Genomic DNA, 20288 nt, shown 5'->3' on the forward strand with positions numbered 1-20288 from the left:
GTCTCACTCTGTTGGCCAGGCTGAAAGGCAGTGGCACAATCTCAGCTCACTCCAACCTCCACCTCCCAGGTTCAAGCAATTCTCATGCCTCAGCCTCCAGAGTAGCGCCACCATGCCTGACTAATTTTTGTATTTTTAGTAGAGACAAGGGTTTCACCATGTTGGCCAGGCTGGTCTCGAACTCCTGACCTCATGTGATCTGCCCACCTTGGCCTCCCAAAGTGCTGGGATTACAGTCGTGAGCCACTGCGCCTGGCCTTTCACCACTTGCTCTTGAGCAAAGCACTTTCCTTCTTCTAAGTCTCTGTTTTCTCTGAGGCAGTGGGTAATGGAAACACCCACCTTGTGGGTTTATTGTGAGGGTGACAATAGATGATCTGAGAGCGCCTGGCACCTGCCAAGCTGTGACGTGCGGTAGCTGGTTGTGGATCCCTACATTGCCTCCCTGGCTGGCCTGCCACTACCATCAGCGCACTGGGTCCAAGTCTGATCTCATCCGTCCCCACCCCCACCTGCTCCAGGGCTACCTGCCTCAAGCCAAGGTCCACAGCCATCCTAGACCCCTCCTCCCTCACCTCCTAGTCCAGCAGGTCCCCAAATCCTGTCAGCTTCTTCAGTGTCAGCTTCTTCAGGCCTGCATCCCGAAGGGCTCTCAGCTTAATCTGTAATCTTTATGCCCACTGCCACCGGCCCTCAATAGCCTCCAGCGGGTCTCCCTGCCTTCAGAGTGCCCTCTGTAACCCTGTCTCCAGGGGAGCCAAGGGTGCTTCCTAAATGCACACCTGAGCCCCTCCCTCCTCTGTTTATTTTGTGTGTGTGCGTGTGTGTGTGTGTGTGTGTGTGTGTGTGGGCGGCGGGGTGGGCGGCTGGTAGAATAAAGTGCAAGCCCCCTGCACTTCCCCAGCTTCAATTTATCTTCCCCTCTTGCCCTCCCACCCCCAACACCCCCTGGCACTTCCCTACCCTGGCCCGCAGTTGTAGCCAACACTTCACATCCTCTGGGAATCCCCCAGCCCAGCTCCCGCCGCGGCCGCCTGGACCCAGGCCGGGCCAAGGGTGCGCTCTCCCTTCCGGCAAGAAGTGCCCTCTGTTAGCTGGGCCCATGGCGCCCGGGCTCGTGAGGGTCTCCCCACTCGTCTGAGCCCCCGACTGGCCCACTGGCCTTGAGCGCACTTAGGGGGCGGGGGTTCTGTTCACCGCTGTCCCCTCCAGCCTCGGCGCCACGGCTGCTCGGCGGACGTTTGTTGAATGAATGAATTAATCGGGAGCCGTGACGGACCCGGCAGAGGAGGCGGAAGCCCCGTGGGTCCCGTGGCGGGACCGCCCCGGAGCCGCTCCCACCTGCGCAGACTCCGGTGCGCCGCGTCTCCCGCGGGCAGAGAAGTAGCTGCAACTCCGCTCCCCGGGCCCAGCCGCCTCCTCCCCGCCGCCCTCCCCCGCCCCCGCCCCCTCGCTCCCTCCCGCTCTTTGTCTCCTGGGCGCCCGGCTTCCTCGCCACGCGCCCCCCCCGCGACGCCTCTTCCCCGGAGACCCCCGCGGACCCCTGCCGACGCGACGCCGCGCGAATCGTCCCTGCCAGGCGGGGGCCCCGCGTCCGGCCAGGCCTGGCGGGCGGCAGGGGCGGGGAGGGAGGTGGCGCTCGCTCTTCGCTCTTCTCTCTCTCTCTCTGACACACACACACACACGCACACACACACGCACACGCACACACACACGGAGCATCCTCCCGTCAGGTCTCCTGGTCCAGCCCCGCCCGCGCCTCCTGCTTCCAGCGAACCTGTTCCCTCTCCCCACATCCCCCGCCCTCCATCTCCCCCGGCTCTGGGACCCTTCCCGCCGACCTCACCCCCACCCCCGGGATGGAGCGGCTCGAGCCCGCCCGGAGCCCCCCGCGGCCGGGGTGACGGTCCCCCCACCCCTCTCCTGCCCGGCCCCCGCCTCGAGCACCATGGGCCTGAGGGGTTCCCGGGGCGCCAGACGCTGAAGATGACCGATGCCGGAGGTGAGGGGCCGGGCGCCCTGGGGTGGACAGGGAACTGGGGCTAGGGCCACTCGGGCCCGCGGTGGGACCCTGAGTGGGGTTGGGCAGGGCCAAGCGACAAGGGCCTTTCTTCCCCTATCCCTAGGGGGACCGCACGGGGCTGGGGTGCCGGGCTGTCAGGGGAGGGGGCGGAGATAGGATTTATGGCCCTAATCCCCTCCCTCCCGCCCGACGCCCGGAGAAATTAATAAAAAGCTGGTGTGGGGGGAGGGGGAGAGGGTTTAACTCTTTCTTGCCCGGCGGGGAGTTGTGCTGATGGTTTGGAGAGAAACTAGCCACCGGGCTCTGACTGGGGAGAAGGGCTCTGAGAGTGGAGTAGGTGCCCTGTCCCCAACCTCACCCCATCTCCAACAGTGCTTTGAGGGGGTGCCAGACTCCTGAGGACTACCCCAAGCCTGGGGCCAGTGGACGGCCGGCGATATGGGAAGGGGGGACCACCTCTCTGGCTCCACAACTGCCTCCCCGACCGCTAGTCTCCTTTCCCATCCACCTCTTCCCGGCCTCTCCCAGTTGCACTTCTCTCTGTCGCTTTCTCCTCTTCAGGGGCCCTTTCCTATCGCCTGCCCGAAGGGCTTCTCCCTTCTCTCCCACCCTCGGGCGTCACTTAGAGCGGCGGAAGCCCTTGTCCCCAGTGCCAGTTCCCGTGGCCCCACTCTCGGTGTGATCTCTTTCTTCTCAGCAGCCCTGTGGACTCTCCGCCAGTTTGTGTGTCTGTCTCTGCTTCTTCCTACTCCTCACTTCCTTCCGCTCCCGCTCCCGCTCCCTCCCCAGGAATTGTGCGCCCTTTCTTCCTTTCTCCTTCTCCTGGGTCCCAAGAGGCTGTGAGCTCACCTGCCTCCCTTTCTCCCAGAGAAGGGTCAAAGGTCATTGGTGCTCCTTCTCCGGGATTGGAAGCCTTGGGGGGAAGGGTATCCAGAGGAACCGGTTCAATCCCACCCTTGTGCAGTTACCTGGCTGAATGGGTGTGGGTGTGTGTGTGTGAGTCTGCGGGGTGTGTGTGGGAGTGAGAGTGGGGGCGGGGTTTGGTGTCTAATTTTTCTAGGCTCAGTTTTGGAAGGAGAGGGTTGGGTGGGAGGGGTCTGGTGACCCCCTGGAGACAATGTAGGGAGGGTCCCCCTACACACCCCAGAAAGTTAGTTGTTGAAGGGAAGAAAAGAGAGCAGTTTGTGCTGAATCAGGATGGACCAAGAATGGCTTTGAGCAGGAAACCCCAATCCAGCCCAGAGGGTGCCTGGAAGAGGAGGACTCCAGCCAGCAGAGGATCTCGACCCTGGAATGGGCTCTTGAATAAAGAACACAGGATCTTCATTCTCAGAGGCAGAGAGGAGACAACACTACTGCCCTCAGAGAGCCTCCATTCTGATGGGAGAGGCAGTTCCTGTCTTCAGAGTCCCTAGTCTGACGGAAGAATACGTGGACCCTTTCTTCTCTGGGCTCCCATCTATCTGATTGGTGGGGGGGAGATGAGACCTATTTAAGGAATCAGTGAAGTATGAAGAATTCCCCATTTCCCAGTAGTTGGAGAAGGGTGGATTTAGAAATTACGAAGACAAATGAGAGGAGGGAGGGCTACCTAGGACAGCTTCCTGAAGGAGGTGGCGGCTGGGTCCTAGCCAGATAAGGCTTTGTGGTTGAATGAGGAAATGTGGTTAATTCTTAGGGTCAGCCTCCCTTCCCATCTGGCCTGTCAGGACAGGAAGAAATGTTCCAGATCTTTGCTAGTAGCCCCCGGAGTTCAAGAATGGCAGGAGGGTTCTTGGAGGGTCTGCTTCCCTGATGACCCCTTCCCACACCTCATTTTCTGCTTTCAGCCCCAGGCATTTATGGAATCTGGAGGTGGTTTTGTTTTTTGTTTTTTTTTTTGAGACAGTTTTGCGCTTGTTGCCCAGGCTGGAGTGCAATGGCACGATCTCGGCTCACTGCAACCTCCGGCTCCCAGCTTCAAGCGATTCTCCTGCCTCTGTCTCCCGAGTAGCTGGGATTACAGGAATGTGCCACCACACCTGGCTAATTTTGTATTTTTAGTAGAGACAGTTTTTTCCATGTTGGTCAGGCTGGTCTCAAACTCCCGACCTCAGGTGATCTGCCCGCCTCGGCCTCCCAAAGTGCTGGGATTACAGGCGTGAGGCACTGCGCCCAGCCTAGAGGTGGTTTTGATGCTTCTCCCAGTCCTGGTCAGTGTAGAGCAGCTTACCTCCCTCTATGCTTATCTCTTCCTCCACCCCTAAACTGAAGATCATCACCTAGGATAGTGCAGAGGGGCAGGAGCCCTGGCTCAAGGCTGAGTTCTGCCTCTTTTATTATTATTATTATTATTATTGCTTTTATTTATTTACTTATTTACTTAATTTTTTTTTTTTTTGAGATGGAGTCTCCCTCTTGTCACCCAGGCTGGAGTGCAATGGCACGATGTTGGCTCACTGCAACCTCCACCTCTCAGGTTCAAGTGATTCTCCTGCCTCAGCCTCCTGAGTAGCTGGGATTACAGGTGTGCACCACCACACCCAACTAATTTTTGTGTTTTTAGTAGAGACGGGGTTTCACCATGTTGGCCAGGTTGGTCTCAAACTTCTGACCTCAGGTGATCTGCCCACCTCGGCCTCCCAAAGTGCTGGGATTACAGGCGTGATCTATCACGCCCAGCTACTTACTTATTTTTGAGATGAGGGTCTCACTATGTTGCCCAGGCTGGTCTAGAATTCCTGGGCTCAAGTGATCCTCCCACCTCAGTCTCCTGAGTAGCTAGGATTATAAGCATGCACCAACTTTGCCTGGCTTCCTCTCATCTCCTGTTTCTCAGTTTTCACATCTGTAAAGTGGCGATATGTATCTGTAAAGTGGGGATATGAAAATTCCCGGGCCAGGCGCGGTGTCTCACGCCTGTAATCCCAACACTTTGGGAGGTCGAGGCGGGTGGATCATGAGGTCAGGAGATCGAGACCTCCTGGCTAGCATGGTGAAACCCTGTCTCTACTAAAAATACAAAAAAATTAGCCAGGCGTGGTGGTGGGCGACTGTAGTCCCAGCTACTCGGGAGGCTGAGGCAGGAGAATGGCGTGAACCCGGGAGGCAGAGCTTGCAGTGAGCCAAGATAGCGCCACTGCACTCCAGCCTGGGCGACAGAGCAAGACTCCGTCTCAAAAAAAAAAAAAAAAAAAAAAAAAAAAAAATTCCCAAGGCTGGCCACAGTAAAGGTAGATGATGTCTATGTAATAACAGAAAAGAAGAGTTGGAAAAGACCCCAGCAGGCATGTGGCCTAGCCTTCCTACATCTGACACATGTATGATGTAGCTCAGTGCCTTGCCATTCTCCTGGGGACCTGAGTGTTAGAAGTAATTGGAGGTCATGTCTCAGCCATGCAGCGTCCCCTTGCCTTAAACCATCAATGGCCCCTAGGCTTCCTCACTCTCCCCCCAGCCAGTATCCCCTGGCCAGTGGGCTCCCTAGGGCTACTGGAATCCTACATCTGCTTGAAAGCCTATTCAAATGGTTTCAGCTATATATATCCTTCCCTATCTGCCCTCTCTTCTTGCTTCCCACCAAAAAACCTTGAACCAAAACAAAAAAAACCCTACCCATTCACACTTCTTCCCAGAACATAGTTGCATCATAGAGGTTTGGCTGTCCATTGTGTGCTGTGTATATTCCTCGTACCCTCCTACATCTATGAGTCTGTCAAGAACTGTGAGAACTGTGTCTGGAACCGTGGCCCTGCTGATGGTGCCAGCTTCCTGAACAGCTCTTGTTCAGAAAGGCAGGTGGTGAGGGCACCAGTGATGGGGGTGTAGGGAAGGGGGAGGCAGGATTGGAAAAGAGATGGAGAATTGATGGATGCAAAGATAGGTGGATGGCCAGATGGCGGCAGGTGTTGGGTGCATGGGAGCAGATGTGGGATGGACGGATGGGTGGACAGATGGGTGAGTGAATGGATGATGAGTAGGCAAGTAGATAGGTGGATGAGCACATAGGTGGGTAGACGGATGGGAGAACCTGGGTCCTGGTCCTGATTTTGCCATTAACTTGCTATGTGATCTTGGGCCAATCACTCCACCTTCTGTTTCTTCATTTGTAACATGAGAGGACTGGATTTAATAATCTCCATGACTTCTCCCAGATTTGATTGGACAGTTGATGATTGAAAGCTTTTAGGGGATGCTAATGATGCGAAGGCCCAAGACAGTGAAGGGGAGTTCAGTGACCCACGTGAAGGCACACAGCAAATCAGTGGACCAGGATACCGGGACCACAGGGCTCAGCCTGTGTCTGTGCCTTGGTTTTGCGTCTGCCCCCACCCTCCTACTATACCTCCTGCCCCGGCGCCCACCATCAGGGTTATGATTCCAATGGCTTCTCTTCCAGGGGACAGAAGAAGGGTTCTAAGGTAAGGGGAGGGGCCAACAGGCCTGGAGCAGGTAGCCTTCCACATCTCTTCTGCCTCGGTCAGCCTGAATCTCTAACCCAGGCTCTCTTTTTCTTTCTCTCCCCTCTTGTCCTTCCCAGCTCTCTTGAGTCATGGCTTCTTCAAAGCTCCGAGAACCCGTGGATGAAGTTTTTGGTAAGTTCTGTGTGGCTCTATCTCTAGTCAATAGACACAGCCATAGAGTACTTCCTTCCTGGGCCACCAGGCATTGAAGGGGATAGGGTGCTTCTTGGCAGCTTCAGTGTGTGTGTGTGTGTGTGTGTGTGCACACGTGCAGGTATTGTGGCCTGACCCTTTGTCACCACTATCTTAGTGGACACACCAGTTATAACAATAAGGGTCTCCATTTATTAAGTGCTTATCTTATGCCAGATACTAGGTTAAGCACCCCCATCTCACATGCACTGTGTTAGTTAACCCTTACAATAATGTAAGCCCAGTTTACAGACCAGGAGTGTAGGGTACAGAGGGCTGAAGTGACTTGCTTTCAAGATCACATTGCAAGTTAGTGGCAGGGCTGGGACTAGAACCCCAAACTGCCAGACTTCCTGCTCTTAGTGACTATCCTATACGTCTGTAAACTCCAGCCCAGATGACACACGTTACCTCCAAGTCACATAAATAAGTGCAAGGGACCTCACCCTGCTTGGATGTGTGCTGAAATCAAATGCATAACATACACAGCCTCAATACCCCCAGGCTGGCCCCCTCATGCTGGCCTGCACGCCCACGTCCTCAGTACACACTGGGGTGCATGCACACACCACGGTACCATCATTTACCCCCTGCAATCTTCTCTTGTGTGGACTGGAGAAAGAAACCACCCCAGCTGGGCAGAGTTCCCAGCATGCACTGGGGCGGAAAGCCGGTTTCCCAGCGGGATTCCGGTGGAGGAGTCAGGAGGAGCCCTGAGCAAAGGAACTTGGAGGAATGAGGGAGAGGGTGAGAGCGGCCTGCTCCTCGAGGGACTCCTATGCCAGAGGGTCCCCAGCTTCTCCTCATCTCTCCCTTCTTCCCTCTTCCCCTGGCCATGCCAGAACTGCTGCTTCCCATCCCAGTCTCCTCCAGCTCCCCTAGCCTTGAACTGCCTCAGGGCCTCAATCTCGAGTGTCTGTCCCTACTCAGGCCTGACTTAAGCCCAGGCCTGATGGAAATGAGCTCTCCCTTCCCTGGGCTTTTCTGCCCCTACTCCCCCATCTCCCTACCCTCTACTCCCTACACCAACCCCTGCCTGTTTTCCTCACTGCTGAGGTAGCTGGGTCCTCACTGCTTCCTGATGTGAAAGGCCATTAAATATTTATGAATTCCCACTGCCCAGGGCTGGGAGGAGGAGGAAGAGGGAGAGAGATGGGGGAGGAGGATAGGGAAGGAGGGCAGGAACAGAGAAGAGGGAAGAGATAGAAGCTGGAGGGAGAGCCTCATAGAGCACAGGACCCAGGACAGGCTGGCCCACCTTGCCTCAAAACCACCAAGCCCCTTAGGAGTCCCCTTGCTCCCCAGCCCCTCCAAGGTAAGATGGCCATGGTGCTGATATGGCCCAGAGTCAGGAGCAAGGGACCCCTCTCCCTGTTTTGAGTTGGCTGGGCACCAGCTAGGTGCCAGAAGGGTAGAGGATGCCAGATCCCTGGCCTGGGAGCCACTCTCCTTAACTCCCTCTGTCACCTTGGCCAAAGGTGTCCTCCTGTCCTCCTTGAGCCTCAGTTTTCCCATCCATACAATGAGAGGTTGGACTCAAAATTCCTTCCCATCTCTGCTTCAGAGAGGGTGTAGCATGCTTAATGCTTACCAACAGAGCTAGACTGTCTGTCTGTAACCCTGACGGCCTCCTCACCAGCTTTATGCCCTCGGGCAAATTAAGGCTGCCCTGGGGATTCCTGGAGTCCCTTCCTTGTAGGGCTGTGGGGAGGCTCAAATGAGCTAGTAATTGTAAAGCACTTAGAACAGTGCCTAGCATAGTAAGAGCTCAATAAGGATTAGCTCTTATTTTTCTGTGGTTCAGCCTTCAATCCTTGCTGCTGCTTCCAGGCAGTGCCTAGAGATTCTGTGTCAGGGGGCTGGGAACAGAGGGCTTCCTCCCGCAGCTCAGCCCCAGGGGCTGGAAACACCAGCAGGTTGCCCCCTGGACAACTGCAATCTCCTCTCAGTGTCCACCCTCCCTTTTCAACCAGACCCTTCCTTCCCCTCGCAGGCTGTGCTGGCCCCCTCGCTGCTCCCCAGATGTTCCAAGACCAAGGCTGCACCATTCTCTCTCCTTAGAATGCTCTTTTTGTTCCTTCTGCAACCTCGGCTCTTTATGGTTACCCAGACCTCAGCCTGGCTGCCATATTTGAAGTAGTAGCTTCCCAGTCTCCCCATCTTTTCATCCATTCGACAAATATTTATAGAGCTCCTAATATGCATCAGGCTCTGTCCTTGGCTCTGGGGAGACAGCAAAGAACAAGCCAGACAAAATCACTGTCCTCATGGAGCTCAAATTTTCGTGCAGGGGCAAGTAGGGGGACAGATGATCAAACCACACATAAATAAACAAGGAACATACTAGATGGTGGGGAGTGCTGGGCAGAGGATTGAAATGTGGACGTGATGGGATGTGGGCATGGGCATGGAGGTGACCTTCATCAGCACCCGTGTGTGTCTGGAGTCCATCTCCGCCAAAGCATGCACTGGTCCATGGAAGTGTGACTTTGCTTCAACACTTCCTGAGCACCTGCTCCTTGTCAGGTGCCACACCAGGCTCTCATGATACACAGTGGACAGGGAAGGGTTTCACCCTCTGCAGGTTGCAGGCCAGCATGAGGAGACAGTCATTGGCGACCATATCCCGACCGTATCGTGACCATATGGTAGTGTGGTGCGGCTGTCAGACGGTGCTGTGTCAGAGTTGATTAGCCGGACAAAGAAGGGCTGGAGAGAGATGGAGCATAGGGATGGAGGTGGGAAGTGAGGTAGAGGCAGGTACACATATAGGTATCAGTATAAGCAATCCAGTTGATCCCACAGACGCCATCACCAGCGAGCGCCTGTTGAGCTCGTACTAAGTCATAGCATTATGGCGAAGTACTGTATATGGATTATTTTATTTGATGCTCACAACCACCCTATAAGGAAGATAGTGCTAGTATAATCCCATTTTACACATGAGAAAGCTGACACCTAAAAGGAAGTAACTTGCCCAGAGTCACCCAGCCGGCAAATGATAGAACTGGCTTCAGCCTGGCCATCTGGCTCCAGGGCCAGTGCTCTTAGCCATAGTCATGTAAGAGGAGGAATCTGTGGGGAGCACAGAAAGGGTGGGCTGGGCCCCTCAGGCCTTGAATAGAGAGCTGAATAGCATGGACTTTATATTGTTAGCTTTGGGACCCCTTCTGCTAGAGTTTCAAAAGCAGGAGAGTATGGGACATGGTCAGAAATGTGTTTCAGGCCGGGCGCGGTGGCCCATACCAGTAATCCCAGTACTCTGGGAGGCCAAGGCGGGCAGATCACTTGAGGCCAGGAGTTCAAGACCAGCCTGGCCAACATGGCGAAACCCCATCTCTACTAAAAATACAAAAGTTAGCCAGGTGTGGTGGCACACACCTGTAGTCCCAGCTACTCGGGAGGCTGAGCCAGGAGAATCGATTGAGCCTGGGAGGTGGAGGTTGCAGTGAGCTAAGATCATGCCACTGCACTCTAGCCTGGGTGGCAGAGCAAGATTCTGTCTCCACAAGAAAAAAAAAAAAAAGAAAGGTGCTTCAGAAAGTTTCTTCTAGTCACATGGAAGGTACGAGGAGAAGCCAGACAGGAGGCAGGGAGCGAAGGAGGGATAGTTGCATGTTTTGGGGTGGCAGGGGGTGGGAGGTGGGGGCAGCTCCCCTTCACTCAGGTGAAGGCCTGAGCTAAGGCAGTTTGGTCCAGAGGAGAGGAGAGCCCAGGTTCCATGGGTGTGAGGAGGCCAATCAACAGAACATTTTTCTTTCATTAAAAGGGTATGCTAAGCACCTACTGTGTGCCAGGCACTGTTCTCTGCCTGTGGTAGAGCAGTGAACAAAGCAGAAACCTGTCCTCATGGAGCTGACATTCTAATGGGTGGAGAAAGACAATAAATGATATAAGCAAAATATATAGCATGCCAGAGAATGAGAAATGATATAGGAAAAAAATGGGAGTGGAGTTTTGGAGTGGGGGGGGCTATTATAAATTGGGTGGTCAGGGAAGGCCTCAGTGAGAGAAAGCATTTAAGCAAAGACTTGAAGGAAGTGAGGGAGAGAACCACGCAGAAATCTGTGGAAAGAGCCTTACAGAAAAAGGGCAGAGGAGGTGCAAAGGCCCTGCAATGCAGGCTGGCTTGTGTGAGGATGAGCCAGGCGGCCAGGATGGCTGGAGTGGAGGGACAGGAGTAGTGCTCAGAGAGGCAAGGGAGCATAGGCTGACTCTGGAAGGCCACTGGGAGAACTTTGACTCTTAATCTGCATAAGATGGAAGTCACTGGAGGGTTCTGAACAGGGGAGTGATATAAACTGACATGTTTGATCAGGATCACTCTGGCTGCTGTGTTGAAAATAGACTAGATGGGAAAGGGAGGCGGAAGGAAGACCAGCTAGGAGGCTGTTTGTAATAATCCAGGCTAAAAGATGATGGCAGTTTACACCCTCTGGTCTAAGAGACTGTGAATTCTCCCTCTCACTTCCCTCCCTTTCCTCCCATCCTCTCCCCTCTTTTTCTTTCCTCTCCCTTCCTCTGCTCTCCTCCCTTTCTCTCCATATGTACGCATGTATAGGAGTATGTGTATACATTCGCATACACAAACAATAATTTATTAAGGAAAATCTCAAACAGATTCAAAATTAGAGATTACAGCAAAGTGTAGTCTATCATGCACTCAAGAACTCATTACCCAGCCTCAACAATGACCTAGTCATAGCCAGTCTAGTTTCATATCTATCCCATCCACGCCCTCCCCCTATTGCCCTGGATTATGTGGAACTTAGTCCAAAACATCATATCCCTTCACCATAAATATTTCAGTATGTCTAGCTATTTTTTGAAAGTAGAGCTAACTGGAATTGTGGATGAATCAGTTTGTAGGATGGTAGGGAAAGCAGTGAAGAATGACTCCAGGGGTTCAGCTGAGCAACTAGAAGAATGGAGCTACTGTTCACCAAGACTGGGAGGAGCAGCTCTGGGGTGGGAGAGATCAGGAGATTGCAGCACCTGTAGGCTGAAGACCCCTGGTGGACATCAAAGTGGAGGTGTCAACTAGACAGTTGGACATATGAATTACCAACCGGGTCTGGGGCTGAGAGAGAAGAAGGGTAGCTTAGGGCTGTCTGACTCGGGCGACTTGGGTGGACAAGGGAGCTTTTCACTGAGTCAAGGAAGAGAGTAGAAGCTGGTTTGAGGTTACATGATCGGTTCATTTTGATGAGTTGAGCTTGAGACACCTTGGGGTCTTTGACGTGGTAACTTCCTTGGCAGGTGCCTGAGTGCCCACACTCAGAATTCAGGGGAGGGGGTCAAGGCTGGAAATAGAAATAGGTGGTAGTTAAGCCAGGAGAGCAACTGGGGTGGGTGGCTTAGGGGTTGTCTACAGAAGGAAACAGGAGCAGACAAGGCAGGGTGGGCATGAGTGACAGAATAGGGCCCCTGAGATCATGCTGGGTGGAGTGGGGAGGAAAAGTCTTGACCCATCTTGAAGCCTGGGAAGACTCTTTCTGTTTGGAGACCCCAGTGCCAAGCTCAGGACTGGTACAGCATGAGGGCTTCATTCCAAGGTGCAGCACATGACAAGTGGAGCTATGAGCAATAAGGACTTTAACGCTGGACCCACTGGGTCTGCCCACTCTTCCTCCATGTCCTCATGCAAGACCTAGCACAGGGCCACAGACCCAGGACAGAAGAGAGGTTTCGGGGACTATGGGGCTTTCCTTCCTGCCACTGCCAGTGGATTCTGGGGGTGTCCCTTTGCTCCACTCCCACTGCAAGCCCTCTAGATGCTCAGCAGTGCTATCTCTGAGTGAGACCCTGCGCGTGGCACAGCAAGCCAGTGTCCCCAGTAGGGCCAGTCTCTAGAGCCAGCCTAGCCAGGCTCAAATCCTGGACCATTGCTAGCTGGTGGCTTTAGTCAAGTGACTTAACCTCTCTGAGTTTTAGTTTGCTCAGCTGTAAAGTATGCATAGTAACTGTCCTAACCCCACCGGGTTGTTTTGAGTGAGAGATGATGTATGTACACTGTCTGGTGTGTAGTAAGTGTTTCTTAAATGGCGGCCATTATTTCCATCATCGCTCCAGCCTCATCCCTCAACCCTTCTCTCCACAAAGCTACCCTCCAACTGTCCCTGGAGGTACCACCCTTGTTTCCCTACTTCCTAGCATTGCATATACCTGTTTTGCCCACCTCATCTCTTACAAACTCCTACCCAGACCTTAAAACCCAGCTTTGGTGTTTCCTCCTCTGATGCATCCAAACAGGGCTGCCGTTCCTCCGTGTCTACATGAGGGTTCATCACACGGCGCTGTATTTTAGCGCCGGCATTTCTGCTTCCCCTGCACACCCGCCCACTCCCACCTGAGACGGGGAGACACCCTGTTTTTCATCTGTCTGTACTCCCAGCGCTCAAGAACACGGGTTGAATGCCTGGGGTGTGGGTGCAGGTGGCCCCTGAGGTGGGCCTCTGGGCTTGCCGTCACCTCTCATGTGTCTGGTCTCTGCTCCCTTCCCCCGGTTCGCAGACCTGGACTTGGCTGTGCCAGAGACAGCCAGACTGGACAGCAGTTTACACAAGGCCCGGGCCCAACTGTTGGCCAAGGGCCGGAGACACCGGCCGTCCCGCTCCAGGCTTCGGGACAGTGCCAGCTCCGCGGAGGATGGTGAAGGCTCCGATGGTCCCGGAGGCAAGGTTGGGGCAAGTTAGGAAAACACACATACACCCTCCCACCCGTCCCTCTCCTCCCACCCCTGGATAATCTCTCCAGAGTGCTCTTCCAGGGAAACCACATCCCCAGACTCCTGACCTAGTAATGCTGCCAAGTGTTAGCTGCAGTTCACTTCTGGCTCATTTAATCCTGTGTAAAGAAGATATTATTAGCCCCATTTTACAGCTGAGGAAACTGAGGCCCTGAGAGGTCCAGTAGCAAAGTCACAGTAAGCGAAGGAGGGGGAATTCAGCCCCAGCCTGTGTGACTCAAAGCTCCTGTTTCCCACCTCTCACTCTCCAGCCACCCCGCTGCCTAAGTCATGAGGAAACCCTCCCTCTAGGCCCCGGAAGGACCCTCAGGGCCCGCAGTTTACAGGGTGAAAGTCTCCCAGCTCCTCCGGGAAGGGAGGAGGAGGGTTCTCGGTGAGCGGCTGCCCCCTCGTCCAGGTGACCGATGGCTGCGGGAGCCCCCTGCACCGGCTGCGCTCGCCTTTGCACTCAGGCCCGGGGTCCCCGGCCGGGGGCTCTTTCTGCCTGGATCCTCCGGGGTTGCGGCACAGCCTGGACGAGGACGAGCCGCCGCCCTCGCCGCTCACACGCTACCGGCCCCTGCACAACGCTGCGTCGCACGAGGGCCTGGCCGCTGCCTCCTGCTCTCCGCCGCGCTCCGCGCCCTCCTCCGACAGCTCCCCCAGCTTCGTGCGCCGCCACCCACGCGCAGAGCCGCACAGCGAAGGTGAGAGGCGGCCAGCGCCGCACCTCCTGCTGGTCGCTCCCGGGCGCAGCAACCTTCCCGGTCTCGGCGCGCACCGCAGCCGCGGAAGGGGCAGCTGGGCAGGGTGGCTGGGGGAGGTGAAGAGTAAACGCCGCCGCTCACTCATTCTTTACCGAGCGCCTACTAAGTGCCAGATCCTGTGGGCTCTGGGACACCCGGGTGAGCAAACACATGCAGTCTTTATCATCATAGTAGTTTAGTGGAGAAACAATCAAATCAGGCCTGGCTGGCGGCTCACGCCTGTAATCCCAACACCTTGGGAGGCCGAGATGGGAGGATCGCTTGAGCCCAGGAGTTCGAGACCAGCCTGAGCAACATAGCGAGACCGTCTCCAGAAAAAATTAAAAAATTAGCCCCGCGTGGTATGCACCTGTAGAACCAGCTACTTGGGAGGCTGAGGCGGGAGGATGGCTTGAACCCGGGAGTTTTGAGCTGCAGTGAGCTATGATCACTCCTTGCCTCAAAAACAAAACAAAACAAAAACCCAATCAAATCATCCCTTAACTAAATGTCTAGTTATAAACTATAACAAGTGCTATTTGGGAAATGTGTGCGGCAGCATGGCGGGAGAGCATACACCAGGATGCTTGGCCTGGCTAGGAACATCCTGGAAATGACATTTGAGCCAAGATTGGAAGGTTGGTTAGATGTTGGCCAGGATAGGCCGAGTGCGGTGGCTCACGCTTGTAATCCCAGCACTTTGGGAGGCCGAGGCGGGTGGATCACCTGAGGTCAGGAGTTCGAGACCAGCCTGGACAACATGATGAAACCCTGTCTGAACTAAAAACACAAAAAATTAGCCGGGCGTGGTGGCGGGCGCCTGTAATCCCAGCTACTCAGGAGGCTGAGGCAGGAGAATTGCTTGAACCCGGGAGGTGGAAGTTGCAGTGAGCCAAGATCACGCCATTGCACTCCAGCCTGGGCAACAAGAGCAAAACTCCGTCTCAAAAAAAAAAAAAAAAAAAAAAAAAAAAAAAAAAAAAAAAGTTGGCCAGGATAAAATTGAGTAAATGGTAGTGGTTCCTACCTTTTTGGAACGTTTTATAGTTTGTAAAAGGCTGTCATAAGCATCCCATTAGGTCCCATGAAGTAGGTAGATGTTATTATCCCCATATTTAAAATGGAGGAAGGCCAGAGAGGTAAAGTGGCTTGTCCTAGGACACCCAGCTAGTGAAGGCCACCAGAGCCAGGATGCCTGATTCTAAGTCAAGAGAATTTCTACCACCCCACACTGGCAGCCGAAGGAGGCAGGCAGGGCAGCAAACAGGCAATTTCCTTCCTTCTCTCCCTGGAAAGATGACAGCCGCGACGCCAGTCCTCCTGAGCCCGCCAGCCCCACCATCGGCCTGGATAAGAAGACTCGCCGAAAGTTCCTGGACCTGGGGTGAGTGGAGGCGGGGCTAGATCGCAGGGCTTGGAGCTGCTGGGGTAAGGGGTAGCACAGTGGGCAGTCCTGCCCCACTTCCTGCTGCCTCCCCACAGGGTCACCCTGCGCCGAGCATCCACGGGCAAGAGCCGGAAGGAGAAAGGCAGCAACCGACTGTCCATGGGCAGCAGGTGAGAGGTGCCCATGGCGGCCCACCCACAGCTCCCGCCCCTGGCTCCCCATGTGCCCTGGTCCTCCCCTCTGTACCCACACCCATGATGGACACTCTCTCTGCAGGGAGTCAGTGGAGGGGTCCGGCAGGTCAGGGGGCTCCCCGTTCCTGCCTTTTTCCTGGTTCACGGACAGCGGCAAGGGCTCAGCATCCTCGGGTAGCACCACCTCCCCCGCCTGCTCCCCTAAACACGAGGGCTTCAGCCCTAAGAAGTCAGCTTCCCAGGTAAGTCCATGCCTTTCTTGTCCCCAAAATGGCCCCCAGTCTCAGGTGACATGAGGGCACACTTCACCTTGGCTCAGGCTGGGATTCAGACATTCCTGGAATCAATTTGTCCATCCATGGAGCCATGCAGTGATCCGTTACTTCATGCATTCTCTGAATTCATTCGTTCACTCTTCCACTCCTTCATATTCTGAGTAGTTCATTCCTTGATTCAGTCAATGCTTCATGCATTCAACAAATCACTAAACACTGATTCCCTACTGTTCACCCAGCTGGAGACTTCCTTCATTCCTGCTAACTCTTCTGCCTGGTTAAGTTCTAACCCCACTCCTGTGTGAGGAGCTGGGCCACCTGCTTGGTAGGGTGAGGCCTGGGGGATATAGAGACAAACAGGACCCCAACCTAGTGGTCTGAAAGCTTACAACCCTATGTGATGTGAGACGAGTAAGAGAAGCAATGATGAGCATCTGCTTATGTTCAGAGCGCCCTCTACAGTTTACAAAGCCCCAAATGCATTTCTGCTTTACTCCCACAAAGGCTCAGTGAAGTAGGGATGGAAGGCATGCTCATCTCCATTGTACAGATGAGCAAAGGAAGGCCCAGAGAGAAGGGGCTTGCCCACAGACTGGCACAGATGTAGGTGCCAAGCTCTACAACCCCCAGCCCAGTACTTGTTCTATGGTTCTGTTTCTTACGTGCAGCTGGGCAGAGGAGAAAATCAGAAGCTGGGAATTCTGGGAAGAAAGAATCCCTTCGGACCCGGAACTTCCTTCTTTCCTCCTTCTCTTTCTTCCTTCCCTTATGCTGGTCACTGGGACACCATGATGAACAAGATACAACCCAGGCCCTCCTAGAGCTCACAGTCCAGTGAGGATAAAGACCTCTAATCAGGCACTTATTAGCTGGGGTACTAGAGGCCAGGCAGGAGGCACATAGCAGAGACACCTGACCCAGCCTGGGGGAATCCCGGTGGTCTGCCTGTAGGAAGTGACACCTTGCCTGAGACTGCCTCCATTCCTACTAACCTGGCTTGGTTCTAGCCCCATGTCCTCCAGATGGCTGCCTGCTCTCCCAAAGGCTTCAGGTCCTGATGCCTGACATGAGTTATCATGTCCTGTGTGCGGGCCCAGCTCCTGGCTCATGCACAGGAGGCACTGAGCAACTCCTGGTGCCTAGTCCAGGACTTCGGCTCCACCCAGATAGGGATGGTGGGTTGGGGGTGAACTCTCCTCAGTGGCATGCACCTTTTTCTGTCTAGGAATCCACTGTGAGTGATGACTCCACGCCCCCCAGCAGCAGCCCCAAGATCCCCAGTGGGCCCCGGCAGGAGGCCAAATGTTCTTACCCCTACCACACGCTGTCTCAGTCTTCAGATGAGGTGAGCAAGGCTGGCCCAGGGTGCCCACGGAGTCCTGACCTCTGACTCTGCAAGGTGCTCAGGTCACAGGCCAAGCCTCCCCCTCACTCTCCTTGGTCTCTGCCCAGTTCCTGGATGAACCCCTCCCCCCTGTCCACCACTGGACCAGCCAGCAGGTGGGCCAGTGGCTGCAGAGCCTCAACCTGGAACAGTATGCTGCTGAGTTTGCTGCACGGCAGGTAGACGGGCCACAGCTGCTGCAGCTGGACGGAAGCAAACTAAAGGTGGGTCAGAGTGGAAGGGCCATGACCCAGCCCAGTTACTTGAGGTGACTTTCAAGGATTTGAAGTCCGTCGTCCTGACCTTTGACCCTCAACCCAGCCTCCTGGGCTGACCTTTTCATTCCATCTGTGGCCACCACCCTGACCTCTGACCTCTAGGCAAGGTCCTTGGTCTAATCTTTTGAGTTGTAGCATGAATCCCTAGTTTGACTTGAAACTCTAGTCCATGATTTCAGTGTGACCTTCAAGCTCCAGCCCTGGTCTCCAGGCTGACCTTGCCCTCTAGGATGACCCTTGATGCATATGAGTGTCCTGGTATCATGGGAAGCCACATCTCCCCCTGGTCAGCTTCTTCTGATTCTGTCTCAGAGGCTAGTGGTAATAGTGGGCAGGGGGAGGCTGTAGGAAGGGGGTGGTGGCCTCTGACCTATAAGCTGGGAGGTTCCTGGCCTGTCTCCTGCTCTTTGCTGAGTTGCTTGGGGCAGGGATGGTGAAAAGAGCCCCCAGGAAGTCTCTGGAAGTGAGGAGGGTCCTTGGGCACTAACTGTGTGACCTTGGGCAAGTGACTCCCCATCTCTGGGCCTCAGGAGGTTGGGCAGGTCCGGGCCAAGGCTGAAATACTGAGTGGAGGAATGGTGGGGGAGGAGGAGGAAGCACCTAATACCCCCAACCCTCATCTTTCCCAACCACACTCATTCCAAATTCTTGCTCTGGGGGTTCTGATCCATGGGCAGGTCACGGTGTGGGAGGCGGAGGCTCCACTCCAGGGAGGATTTGGAGCTCCACAGAGTACACCTGGGGCAAAAGGAGCCTGGGCGTGGGAGGCCAGGACCGGGAAGGTTCTGGGACTCTCTCCCTCACCCCGGACTCCTCCCCAGAGCCTGGGGCTCAGCAACTCTCATGACCGGGCACTGGTGAAGCGCAAGTTGAAGGAGATGGCAGCGGCTGCCGAGAAGGAGCGCAAGGCCCAGGAGAAGGCTGCGCGGCAGCGGGAGAAGCTCCGGCGCCGAGAGCAGGAGGCCAAGAAGAGCTAGGGGAGGGTGCACAGGCACTGGCACCCAGCAGGGGCAGCCACTGGCTCCGCGGGCACAGGCCTCACCAGGGAGGCTGGACCTGGGCGCTGCACTTGGGCTAGCCTGGTCCCACGCTCTCAGGGGGGACATGCTCTCTCTTACCCTGTCACTTGGTCTAGACCCAGAGCCCCCAGAAAGGGAGACCCCAGGGAGAGGGCCTAGTAATAAATCCTATTTTGAGGACTTGTTTGGCACAGAGTTCCTGGGGGAGGAGCAGATGAAGGGGAGAGGGCAGAGAGGCCAGGGCTGAGGCAAGTCTGGCAGCCTGGGTCAGGCTGTCCCATTGCCCTCAGGCCATCGTGGGGCTGGGGTGGAGGGGAGCTAGGAGGCCTGCCTGCCTGCTTGCCTGCCAGAGGCCCTGAGGCCGGGCCCCAGGGCTCAGAGCTGGGCTGGGCATTTCAGCAGGAGCCCATGTGGGAGCGGCTCCTCTCCACTCTTCCAGGGGACTGTGTGGTGGGAGAGCTCTGTCCTGCTCCCCCAAGAGGCCAGTGGGCGCTGCAGCAAGTCGCACTCAGGGTAGACTCCCAGCCAAACTCCTCAACAGGAGCGCAGAGAAAGCAGCCTGGGGCGAGTGCAGTCTTTGCCAGGACTCAAGAGGGGAGGATGAACACCCCCTCCTCCCTCTCCCCTCCTCTGTCTTGTGGGTCCCAGGGGGTGAGATGACACCACACAGGTCTGCCTCTCCGGGCCCATTCAAGACCTGGTCTTTGACCCATTCTCCAAGCCAGGACTCCCTTCACTTCCTGCTGCTTCCTCAGAGGGCACCTAAGCCCTCTTTGGGAGCTGAGCAAACAGGAACTGATAGGGACAGAGGACACCACTTCCACCAGCCAAGGCCTAGGAGCTGCTGACCTGGTCAGCCCTCACCCTAGCCAGGCAGAGAGGCAAAACCTGGGGGTCTCCGGCAGCTACGAGATTGGAAAGGTTCATCAGCCCTCCCCCATCTGCCCCAGGCATTGTCAGGGAATCAGTGGGCTCAGAACTGGCAGGCGGTGCAAGCTCTGCTTCCCTGGGCCACACTGAGGGCTGGGGCCAGCTCCCTGGATGGGGGGTGGAGTTTACCAGCAGCCTGGGGACAGCATGTGTCCTTTTTAGGAAATGTCCTTGGAGGAATTGTTCATGTGTGGCGCTGGTCAGCAGCTAGTCCCGCTTCCAGGACACTGGTCAGTTACCGATGAGGCCGGGGGCTCCTGCTTGGAAACCCCTCCAGCTCCTCCCATCTGCCCACACAGAGCGACAGATGGCACCAATGCATGCTGGCTCCCTCATTCCTGTCCAGGGGCTGTGGCTTACGGCCAGCACCCTGTACCTGGGACTCAGCCCTTATCCCCCCTCTGCTATCTGTGCTGGGAGAGGGGCTTCGGAGGGAAACAGATATGAGGACACTGGCACCATCTGGGCCTGGTGGCAGGGCCATGGGAGGTTGGAAGGCACCCACATCCTTAAAGCCATCAGTAGCTATAGTGGGTGCCCACCTGCATGTGAAGGGGAGGCAGTTCTCAATTTATTTCAATAAATACTTATGATGTGCCAGTGACCAGAATTTCTGTCTGCTCCAGTTGTTGGGTTGGCCGGACTCTGCTGGGCCCTGAGTATGGTGGGACAACAGGTCTGTCACCAGGTG

General features: G+C 55.4%; 1 protein-coding gene across 1 annotated transcript; it reads left to right on the forward strand.

Moving 5' to 3' along the window:
* The first annotated feature begins 1347 nt into the window (after positions 1-1347).
* SAMD14 (sterile alpha motif domain containing 14) lies at positions 1348-20207 on the forward strand. Its single transcript, XM_019027244.4, has 10 exons — positions 1348-2002; positions 6543-6597; positions 13171-13337; positions 13803-14091; positions 15427-15514; positions 15613-15687; positions 15794-15953; positions 17212-17331; positions 17439-17594; positions 18470-20207. Exons 2-10 carry the CDS (start codon positions 6555-6557, stop codon positions 18623-18625), a joined length of 1254 nt encoding a protein of 417 aa, XP_018882789.3. The 5' UTR covers positions 1348-2002; positions 6543-6554; the 3' UTR covers positions 18626-20207.
* The last annotated feature ends 81 nt before the right edge of the window (positions 20208-20288 follow it).

This window comes from Gorilla gorilla, chromosome 4 (assembly GCF_029281585.2).
Source record: "Gorilla gorilla gorilla isolate KB3781 chromosome 4, NHGRI_mGorGor1-v2.1_pri, whole genome shotgun sequence".
Taxonomy (NCBI): Eukaryota; Metazoa; Chordata; class Mammalia; order Primates; family Hominidae; genus Gorilla; species Gorilla gorilla.